This window comes from Dreissena polymorpha, chromosome 14 (assembly GCF_020536995.1).
Source record: "Dreissena polymorpha isolate Duluth1 chromosome 14, UMN_Dpol_1.0, whole genome shotgun sequence".
Classification (NCBI taxonomy): domain Eukaryota; kingdom Metazoa; phylum Mollusca; class Bivalvia; order Myida; family Dreissenidae; genus Dreissena; species Dreissena polymorpha.
Window position 1 is genome coordinate 69,193,637 of NC_068368.1, and position 12,290 is coordinate 69,205,926.

At 37.6% G+C, this 12,290-nt stretch overlaps 2 protein-coding genes across 15 annotated transcripts in view; both read left to right on the forward strand.

Moving 5' to 3' along the window:
* Nucleotides 1-2,199, forward strand: part of LOC127859074 (uncharacterized) — a 61,749-nt gene extending 59,550 nt beyond the window's left edge. For 6 of the 13 annotated variants that reach the window (XM_052396491.1, XM_052396492.1, XM_052396489.1 and 3 more), the window contains 2 exons: nt 7-132; nt 864-2,199. In XM_052396491.1, coding sequence (XP_052252451.1) covers nt 7-132; nt 864-950 — 213 coding nt within the window. In that variant the 3' untranslated portion in view covers nt 951-2,199. Of the gene's footprint in view, nt 1-6; nt 133-863 lie in introns of those variants that run through there. The other 7 variants (XM_052396493.1, XM_052396486.1, XR_008039268.1 and 4 more) reach the window with 6 other exon arrangements.
* Nucleotides 1-12,290, forward strand: part of LOC127859075 (uncharacterized) — a 49,280-nt gene that overhangs the window by 9,847 nt on the left and 27,143 nt on the right. Inside the window, exon 1 of one of the 2 annotated variants that reach the window (XM_052396500.1) lies at nt 9,203-9,313. The exons of the other annotated variant lie outside the window; for it this stretch is intronic. Coding sequence (XP_052252460.1) covers nt 9,259-9,313 — 55 coding nt within the window. The 5' untranslated portion in view covers nt 9,203-9,258. Of the gene's footprint in view, nt 1-9,202; nt 9,314-12,290 lie in introns of those variants that run through there. 2 annotated transcript variants of the gene reach the window in all.

The window sequence follows — 12,290 nt, forward strand, 5'->3', positions numbered from 1 at the left end:
AAATAGACCATGGATACAATGTTCAAAGATGTCAGTCTTCACTCTGAGTCGTTCCTCATCATACAGAACGCCTTGAGGAAACAACCAGAACGCCTTGCCGACAAGGCACAGGCTGTGCTGGAAGAACTGCAGGTAAAATTGCCGTTTAATGGTAAATAGTGTCAAAAATTACTTTGTTATAACATGTACATCACGAGCGACAAATGATGCAACATTTCACTTTTCATCACCATTCCAATCCATTCACACCTTCTGATACCCACACACGCAATTACATCCACACAACCCTTCAAACAAATACCTCGCATCGACCCAAACAAACATACTCGTCCCTAGCCATCCACTCCAAAATCTAACACTACACTCAAACACTAACCCGTCATACATACACCCCTTTCACATCCTCAACTACCCCCCCCCCCCAACCCCACACGTGATGGGACTTGGAAATAAATTGGCACATATGATCATCATCTGAAGACTTCTTCATAAGTGTTAACAAGTGCTCTTCTTATTGCTTCATATTGTTTGTCACACAATACTAATGTTCGTGTCTTTTAACCTTTACAAGGGGACATCCGTGTCATATGATCGACACATTTCTAGTTATTGTTATTTAAATATCTGAGTAGTGTGAAAATAAGTATACATTAATAGAACACATTATCAAAACAGTATATTAATCAAGTTCAAATAGGTAAAAAGGGTTATTGAAATCGCGCCAACACGCCTTTTATTTAAGTGATTGCTTTTCTCGCTGTGGCCACAAATAAACACTGTTTTTGTTTACAAAATAATAATGTAGATCTTATTGTGAGATTTTTTGTGTACGGTATCTATCAGTCGTGATTCATTTGTTTCAGGGAAAATGGTCGAACCTGGAATCTCTTTTAATTGCAAACGGAGCACGGGCTATATTGACATGTGACAAGAGCGGCAATAACTGCTAAATATCAATGCCTTTTATATGAGCCTCGCTCTGTGAAAAGGGTGTGCGTAAAGTGTTGTCCCAGATAAGCTTATGCAGTCCGCAAAGGTTAATCAGGGAAGACAATTTCCGCCTAGACAGGATTTTTTTAGAGAAGACTTCCGTTAAAATAAAAATGCCAAAAAAGCGGAAAGTGTCTTAAATGATTAGACTGCACAGGCTAATCTGGGACGATGATTTAAGCACATGCATTAAAGCCCTGTTTTCCCTGAGCGAGGCCTATATAAATGCGATTTTATAAAAAAACACACACACTACATTTTCATACTCCGGTTACTATGTTTGCTTATGTCGTTATCTTGAGATTGGACTTTCTAGTAATGCAATGTGCATTTTCTTAAAACATTTGGTGGATTTGCCTCTGTTATTGATCAGTTATTGCATTGATGGTTCAGTAAAATTTTATGCTTCACACATGTATATATTTGCCATGTTTATTAAAATGTATTAACTACTTGGGTTATGTTTATAAATTGACACTTCTTGTGCTTATAATGACTGTTTATTAATTGATATTACACGTGATATTTTGCTAGACTATTAATATTGTTTATAAAATGTGTAATGTTTTCGCTTAATTAAAAATAGTGATAACACATACTTTTGATTATTTTAAATGTCATTTGTAAGCAATATATCTTCAATTAAGTTACTCGTTCGACGGTGTAACATTGTTTCATTAGTTTTATGAGATATAATAATGTTGAATACACTATTAATAAATTTAACTATATCAGTTTTTACCATTTCATTAGTTCCACCACCCCAGAGCATATCCTTTAAAGGTCCCACCCCCTCGCCATGAAAGGACGTGACACGACTTTCTCTAACGATGTGGAATCTTGAAGGTCATGTAGCGGTGTTTCAAATGCGTAAAACTTACATAGTGTGGACATAGAAGGAACATGGGCCACTTCGAACATTGTAGAGACCGCATTGTCATATTTAAGACCTTGTAGAGACACAGTGAACTAATCCTGAGAGTGGCGTTGTCGTATTGAAGATCGTGTTCTCACTATCCTAGTGTTGTGTCCGTATCACGCTCATGGCGCCCACATTGCGTTCCCGCCAAGACATTACCCATAGTTTTGCAGGTCCTAATAGGTTATTGTTGGTTTTACCATGCTCTGACGTTTGTACAGCGTAACTGCTATGTATGCTACATTTTTTACTAAATATACATAAATATATAAATATAAATATAAAAGAGACCAGTGTCAGTTTTGGTATATTCGTTGAATAGCTGCGATTTAAGAATGTGAAGGTATTTGTAAACTTTAACCGCCTGTCTCTGCACATGTTTGATATGTTGATAAACCTCATTTGCCCCAAATCTCCTAGCAGGACACGAAATATCCGAAAGTTATAAAGCCTTTCGCGAAATAGCTATTAACGTTCGATACCTATCTCCCGCTTACAGGTAACTGACGCATATTTGTTTGAGTTCAGGATGCAACGAGACACGAGTCCATCAGAAGCGCTTTATGCAGAACTTGTAAATGAGCTGCGTTGATAACAAAGGAACAAACATATCTTAAATAAATTCGGCCATATAAGAACTATTGCTGTTGTTTAAAATACTCGCAATTATTTTTCTGGTAGAGCAGATCATTAGTCTCGATATACAGCAACCTCATTCTTGGAAATACATGTGCGTAAAGTGTCCGACTGCACAGGCTATTCTAAGATCACACTGTGTGCACTTTATTAAGCACAGTTTTTACACTGTTAGCATGTATATTAAGCACAGATTTTACACTGCACGCATATGTATTAAGGACATTTTACACACATGCAGATGTTTTAAGTACAATTTTTACACTGTACGCATATTAATTGAGGACAGCAGATGCAGATGTATGAAGCACAATTTTTACACTGTAAGCACACGTTTTAAGCACATTTTTTACACTGTACGCATATGTATTAAGTACAGTTTATACACTTTACGCATACGTATTAGGTACAGTTTTTACACTGTACGCATATGTATTAAGCACACTTGTACACTGTACGCATATGTATTAAGCACAGTTTTTCTACTGTACGCACATGGATTAAGCACGTTTTTAACATTGTACGCATATGTATTTAGGACAGGTTTTTACACTTAACGCATGCGTATTAAGCACAGTTTTTACACTGTACGCACATGTATTAAGCACAGTTTTAACACTGTCCGCATATGTATTAAGCACATGTTTTACACTGTATGCACATGTATTAAGCACAGTTTTAACACTGTCCGCATATGTACTAAGCACAGGTTTTACACTGTATGCATATGTATTTAGGACAGGTTTTTACACTTTACGCGTACGTATTAAGCACAGTTTTAACACTGTACGCATATGTATTAAAAACAGTTTTAACACTGTACGCATATGTATTAAAAACAGTTTTAACACTGTACCCACATGTATTAAGCACAGTTTACCAAGAACGAGGCTCATATGCCCATCAGTCTGTAGTACTCGTAGAAAAGCGATATATTTAATGGATGTTATAAACAAAATGCGCATAATGATACATATTATGTTAACATATCTAACTTCCAGATTTAGGACAAATAACGTCACTATTTTAGTCTAATCCGATATGTCAACTAACATGCATCTCATCAAGCGTCTGTTTCTATGTCAGACATGTCGCACTTGCCTGTGTACTGTAATTTTTTTTAATCATTTCTAAAACATTTTAGAAATCACCAGTCGTGATAATCTGTTAAACTATTGTATACCGAATTAAATCATCCATAGTTATGTACAAGAAATCGCATATATAGTGAACAATTCAGTAAATACCAAAACAAGACAAAACGCGATTTGTTAAAAGAACTTGTTCACAGTTTGGCACATTGAAAATTAAAAAACAAAAACATGTCATATATGTATTGAAGAATGTATAGATTATATTTAAACAAGCAGGAGTAACACTTTTAACTGAAAACGATTGAAATATCGTTTGTGTATTGATAATCACCAGTCGAAATCGGACTAATAAGTGTTTGTAACGTCGTGTATAAAACATATCGATACAATTACTGTATTAAGGTCAATAGTCTGAGTGGTGTTATGTACAGCTGTAACATTTGCTGTCCTCGATAAGAGCCCTAGGAAAGGCTATTAAAACTATTTTCTTGTTAATATTATTCGTAATTACTTTTCAAAAAAAAATCAACAGTTTTGTTAGTAAATTCATTTTAGTACATTTGTCAAAAATACAAAATATTTGAACAAGTCCTTTTAAATTATGTATTATGTAGTTTATGAATTAATTAACTTTTCCTGTAGTATATCTGCATGTGAAACTGTGTTGAATGAGCTATCGTTTATTTTCAGTTTGCGATCTAGTTTTTTCCACATTGGAGGCGCTATCTATTGTTCGAGTGATAATGTTTGCCAAAGTACTGAAAAAGCTTAATCTTTGATTGCTATCGCAACGTTGAAAAGAAGAATGTTTCGCGTACGATGCAGGGTCTCGATATTCGAGGAAATCAAAAAAGATTTTACCTGTAATCTTGTCGTGCAACATATAATAAATATTGCAAGGATTGTTTCCGGACGTATGCCATCGACATTGAGATAATGTCACAGGAAGCATATCGGTTTGTGAATCAAATATAAAAACTTAAAACGCGCTAATATTGCTGCATTCTATTTAAAGACAACGCGTAAACAATCGTCGCTGCGTTCTCATTTTACTTAGATAACAGGTTTTGACAATAGTAATAACAAATTGCAGGTTCCATTCTCTTCCTTTGCGATGACGAAATTTTACCCATATGTACACGCATTCGTCGCAAGATGATTATTATAGACTGGTCATTACATTCCACCAAAAACCAAATGAAGGAATGCCAAGATGTAATCCATCTTAAATAAGAGGCCGCTGTGTCAGTGTTATAATACGAAAAGTAATCGGATATTAAGCACTGTCTGATAAGGGCTTGTCCAAATCTGTCAGCCTAATGTTGACCAATTTTGGGTTGGGACTCGATGGAAACTTTCTGCACGATTTTCTGCACGAAGTCAAGTAAACAAAACTCTACAACAGTACTACAAAAGTCTATATTCTTCTTTGACACATGTTAGATTCATTACTGTCACCATATATCTGGTCGTGGTATCTTGTCGTATACAGCAAAAACAAAATGAATGTGTTATAATTGCGTAACTAAGCAGGTATAATACCTCGTTCCGTGGTAAATACTGACGTCAAATGACATGTGTTTCGTACATTAAATTTGTATGGCATGACCCTCTCTCTGGAAAATGGTGCGTTAAGTGTCGTACCATATTAACATGTGCATTCCGCAAAGGCTAATCAGGGACGACACTTTCGCATACACTGGTTTTTCGTTTAGAAGATACTTTCTTTAAACTAAAAAATCCATAAAAGCGGAAATGACGTCCCTGATAAGCCTGTGCTGAGTGAACAGGCTAATCAGGGATGACACTTTATGCACATGCATTAAATTAAGTTTTTCTAGACCAAGGCTAAATTTGTCTCTTCTATAAAGGTTTCAGGCTTTTCTGATTCGAATGCACGATAAGTGACATGGCTTTGCCGTAGCAGATCCGACCGAACAATTTTTTTCAAAGCAAATATTCTTCTATTGAAGTGTTTTATTGTACCTGCCTACCTGTTTACGAGATAACAATATCAAAGCTGGCAGCTTGTATGATTTATACTGTAAAATCATTTATATTTATCGGTATGAAATTTGGTGGTAAAAACGACTTGTTCGTACTCACGTTAATTCGCGGCTTTCTGATTTTAAAGAAAGATGACTTTTTTGACGTGTTTGTGTTCATTTCTTAGATCAGGCAGCCCATGAAATCCACAAACATTAATGCCCCACTAAAAATAATGCTTTAACAGTGCTTGCATTGTGATTCCTGTAAGAGAACATCATTAATCATGTGGCCTTTCTTGTTTTTACAATTGACTACTTGATAGGAACATTGGCTGGTTCTACTTCCATTAAATGGTTTGTGTAAGGAAAGCAAATTGACCCGATATTTAACCATGCAAACGAAATTATATCACAACATCATGTTATGCTACCCATCTACAAGCAAAAACAAAAAATGAAGACGACACATGAATCAGTGTTGACTTAATTACAACAAATATAAATCTAAGTTCCGGAAAGATCTCTGGCGATTCTGTTCCGTTCAATGACTGACACACTCCGCCTGGTAAGGACAGTCAACATGTCGGGTCGCAGGCGCCGCTCGTGTTGCACTTTACTTACTTACCCTTAAAATTCAAAAATACCTGCGATTTACAAACACAATGACAAGTACAATATTAGCCCTAATAACAGATCATAGTGACACATGCGATAACAATTTCAAACCTAGTGACTCATGCGATTTATATTACAACCATAGCGACAAGTGGGATTTACAACCACGATGACTCGTGCATTTTCATCTATAACCACAGTGACTCGTGCGATTTAAACTACGATCATACTGACACGTGCGTATCATGCTACAACCATAGTTACGCGTGCGATTTCTTCAACGATAGTGAAACGTGCGAACTTTCGAATACGCTCCAGGATATTGTGTTTGAAAATAAGTAACATACCATGTAAAGATCATTTCACTTAAATAAAAAATCATGCCAAGTTCTACCCGCTGTTGCAGTTTCGCCTTCGTACGCGTTTTGCGTTACTTTATTGTTCATCAACGAATTGTTGAGCATTAAAACACTCTGATTCTCTGAAAGCAAAAGAGCGCGGGGCGCATGGAGTCCGGAACTGTTCGCTTTTTGCCACTGGGTGATATATTCCCGCTTCAAGCGATGTTCCGAAAAGACTATTGATTGGATTATTGCCTACCGCTGTCACGGACAATATTATTACTGGGAATTACTTAGTAACCGGTAAGAACTCTGACAAGAACTCTGATGCGACTTAAACGTTAATGAATATCATACAATTGATTGACAGCGCAAGTCGATTGTTATTTTCATTGAGCTTTTAACAATGGTTTGCTTTTTTCCCGGAAATGTACGCATGCGATTATAAGATTGCTATAGTGTATATTTTCCAGAGTCAGTTTGACCAATGCATGGGCTAAGGTACAGCAATGCCAAACTTAAGAACGAACCGATAATGTCAGTAATTGCTAAGGTACAACAATACCAAACTAAGGTACAGCTATGCCAAACTACGAACGAAGCGATAATGTCAGTAATGTGACATAATCAGTTGGAATGTGAATGGAATGCTATTTGTTGCTTGTTATATTGAAACCTCAGCTATAATGTACCTAACATTATGACAATAATGTATCATGTTCAAATATTTGATCTTTTAATACGACAACAGCAGTTGTTATTGTAATGAAAATGTGAAAAGGGTGATCGGTACATAACGCACACGTATAAAGAATCGGAAAAATTCTACAATAACATTGTTGTTAAATTCTGTATGTATAAGCGATGGTGGGTATGAACATGAAAATGACAGTTAACCCATGTATGCCTAGTGGACTCTCCCATCCTTCTAAATTGGATCAATTTATTTCCAAAATTAGGGATGTCTAGTATATTCATTTCTATATTTAGAATATTTCTGACAGAAATTCCTTTGTGCAAACAGCGCAGACCCAGATGAGACGCCGCATGATGCAGTCAAATTCAGATTAATGAGTAAACAGTCAGACATTTATTAATGTGTTATCAGTCAAATGAACGTCATTGTTCAACCAGTCAAATATAACATGCATTTTCTGTTCCAAATATAAAAATAAAGACCAGCCATCATTTAAGATTCGCCATATTTAGATACATTCTGTATTAATGAACATGTATACAAATGTACAACGTTAAGTATTAACGCTTTTAGTTTGACATTTAATTCATATCAAGTGCTGTGGTTTAATGACATTAGAAAACATTTTTAAGACAAAAATCTATAACACAACGTTATATGAACAATTGGCGGTAAACACGTTCTCACTACGATGTATAGGTAAATATACATAACGTTATGTGAAAGTATTTTAATGATATTCTTGAACTTAAGATTATTGCTTTAGAATGGTTTCTTTGTCATTTTGGAAATCATATTCAAATGCACTAGTCTCTTCATTTTCTTCAATTAATTCACCTGTTTTGCTTTCTATAAGTGCAATAGTTCACACGTAAGTAGACTCTTTCGTAATTTCGCGAGATATATAAACCTTGTCAGAAATAGCGGCAGAATCAGACGAGATACATCTCTATTCGCCCATTAACTATGTTGTATTTACGTGTAGTATGTTTTGGCAAGGTAGACATGTACATGTTAAACCGAAACAACACATGCATCCTTTTAATATTAAATACAACGACGATTAAAATTAACAAGATGTTAATTACACAATAATATACGGCAGAGCTCTGCCGGACGTCTACAATCGCCCCCTGTCGACATCGACCCGATGGACTTAAGCCCGTAGGCAGTTGAAAGACATGGGCCGATTATAGACGTCATGCTTTGCTCTGCCGTTTTGTTTATAAAACATTATATTATCATTGGTTGCTCATGCGACATTATAATATCCGATATATATTAATTATTGTGTTCAAAAATGAAATTGATGGGATAAAGTGGAAAAGGTCAAATAATACAAAATGCGATTACACGAATATAAATTATGCAGTCTAAAATGTTTCCATCGCAGACCAGTCCTACATTCGTTTTAACGGATTAAAAGCAGTACAATTATAAATACAAATTGGGAAAATATATATGGCAAAAAAGGTTATGACACCAACAAACAACAGATGTTCATGTAATATATCATGTGAGAAAAAGGTAGAAATTACAAAATGTACGTCACTAGAAAATCGGGAAACGAGTACAATTTATGTAAACAATATACAAACTATGTAATTTTGTTTGTTCATCAATAAAACATGATAATTTAAAAATATTTACGCGGATAAGCTACTATTGGTCTGTTAAGTAATACGTACGAGCTGCGCTCTAGAAAAAAAAGGGCTAAATGCATTTGCTTAGTGTCGTCCCAGATTAGCCTGTGCCGTCGCCTAGACTGGATTTGCGTTCACAAGATACATTCATTAGAAGATTGGTCATTTGTTTGAATAATTAGGATATTACGCATTTTTGTTTGTAAACCACTTTCGCTTTCGTGCTTCTCTGCAGTTCAACTGTTGATATGATTAAATCGGGAAATCCAGTCATGGCTATTTTTAGAATCACTTTCATTTTCAGTGTTTGTATAAACACGATTATTGTTGGTTAAATGAAGAAAATGCTGTTAAGGAATTATCGTGTCTACATAATCGCTTCATTGTTAGGTAAAGCTTTTTTTTTTAAATAGTGTGTCCTATATTATATCACGCTTGGTTGTTGAATAACTTTTAATTTAATTGCACATATAAGCACATACATGCTAGCTCTAATTATAAAAAAGAAAAAGTGCAAAACAATACGGGTTCGTAGGCTAACCATTGCACACAGGCTCACTGGTAACACATGCTCACTGGTAACACAGGCTCACTGGTAACACAGGCTCACTGGTAACACAGGCTCGCTGGTAACACAGGCTCACTGGTTACACAGGCTCACTGGTAACACAGGCTCACTGGTAACACAGGCTCATTGGTAACACAGGGTCACTGGTAACACAGGCTCACTGGAAATACAGGCTCACAGGTAACACAGGCTAACTGGTAACAGACTGGTAACACAGGCACTCTGGTAACACAGGCACTCTGGTAACACAGGCTCAATGATAACACAGGCTCACTGATAGCACAGGCTCACTTATTACACATGCTCACTGGTAACACAGGCTCACTGGTAACACAGGCTCACTAGTAACACAGGCTCACTGGTAACACAGGTTCACTGGTAAAACAGGCTCACTGGTGACAAAGTCTCACTGGTAACACAGGCTCACTGGTAACACAGGCTCAATGGTAACACAGGCTCACTGGTTACACAGGCTCACTGGTAACACAGGCTCACTGGTAACACAGGCTCACTGGTAACACAGGCTCACTGGTAACACAGGCTCACTGGTTTCACAGGCTCACTGGTAACACAGGCTCACTGGTAACACAGGCTCACTGATAATACAGGCTCACAGGTAACACAGACTCACTGGTAACACAGGCTCACTGGTAACACAGGCTCACTGGTAACACAGGCTCACTGGTTACACAGGCTCAATGGTAACACTTGCTCACTGGTAACACAGGTTCACTGGTAACACAGGCTCACTGGTAACACAGGCTCACTGGTAAACAGGCTCACTGGTAACTCAGGCTCACTGGTAACACAGGCTCACTGGTAACACAGGCACTCTGGTAACACTGGCTCACTGGTAAAACAGGCTCACTGATAACACAGGCTCACTAATAGCACAGGCTCACTTATTACACATGCTCACTGGTAACACAGGCTCACTGGTAACACAGGCTCACTGGTAACACAGGCTCACTGGTAACACAGGTTCACTGGTAAAACAGGCTCACTGGTAACAAAGTCTCACTGGTGTCAAAGGCTCACTGGTAACACAGGCTCACTGGTAACACAGGCTCACTGGTTACACAGGCTCACTGGTAACACAGGCTCACTGGTAACACAGGCTCACTGGTAACACAGGCTCACTGGTTACACAGGCTCACTGGTAACACAGGCTCACTGGTAACACAGACTCACTGGTAACACAGGCTCACTGGTTACACAGGCTCATTGGTAACACAGGCTCACTGGTAACACAGGCTCACTGGTAACACAGGCTCACTGGTTACACAGGCTCACTGGTAACACAGGCACTCTGGTAACACAGGCTCACTGGTAACACAGGCTCACTGGTAACACAGGCTCACTGGTTACACAGGCTCAATGGTAACATTTGCTTACTGGTAACACAGGTTCACTGGTAACACAGGCTCACTGGTAACACAGGCTCACTGGTAAACAGGCTCACTGGTAACACAGGCTCACTGGTAACACAGGCTCACTGGTAACACAGGTTCATTGGTAACACAGTCTCACTGGTAACACAGGTTCACTGGTAACACAGGTTCACTGGTAACACAGGCTAACTGGTAACACAGGCTCACTGGTAACACAAGCTCACTGGTGACACAAGCTCACTGGTAACACAGGCTCACTGGTAACACACGTATGGCTGCGAATTCTGATCAATTTGTTATATGCCCGAGGTTGATAATTTGCACTTAAAAAATTGTAAGCAAATACTTTGGGTTCGTATCCAAACATCAAATGCTGCTGTGCTAGCTTAACTTGTTCGCTTCCAATCGCCTGTCATTTAGATAAATTTGTTCTCAATTATTGGTGTAAAATCACGAGATCATACTTTACTACTAAAGTGTTTAACCCATTTATGCCTAGTGGACTCTCAAATCCTTCTAAATTGGATCAATTTATTTCCAAAATTAGGGATGTCTAGTATATTTATTTCTTAATTGAGAATATTTCTTACAGAAATGTCTTTAAGCAAACAGCGCGAACCCTGAAGAGACGCCGCATCATGTGGCGTCTTATCTGGGTCTACGCTGTTTGCCAAGGCCTTTTTTCTTGACGCTAGGCATAAATGGGTTAATATATTATCTACGGATGATCATTGCATCAAAATTGATAGCAGTTTGTGATTTGTACCAGTATCACAAAATCGATTACATTCATTTGCTAAAACAAAGAGTCCGTTATATTTACATTCAAACTTGGTTTGAATATTAAGAGTATCAAAGTAAGCTTAAAAGTTATAATACAATTAAACAATAATTTATTTGTGAAACCTACTTGATTTGTGTAAATAATTAAAATCATAGGATTGCATTGAGTAGATTACGAAGTCGATTGTGTTCTCTATGTATTTGACAAGTATATAGAGATCCGTGGTCCAACATAAAGTTTGAGTCGCGCTCTGAGAAAAGGGGGTTAAATGCATGTGCGTAAAGTGCCGTCCCAGATTAGCATGTGCAGTCCGCACAGGCTAACCAAGGACGACACTTTCCACTTTAATTGTATTTTTTCGTTTGAAGAAAGTCTCTTCTTATCAAAATTCTAGTTTCGGCGGAAAGTGTGGTCTCTTATTAGACTGTGCGGACTGTACAGGCTTATCTTGGACGACAGTTATCTCAGGCCGAGCCTAGCGCAAATCACCGAACGAAATGTCTCCTTTCCTGTCCGATACCTGATAACGATGGTTTGCCACAAGGCCAAACAAGCATTTTACAAGAACAAATGCGAAATAAGCTATCACAATAACTATCCACCTGATAGCGAGAGGTTACACAC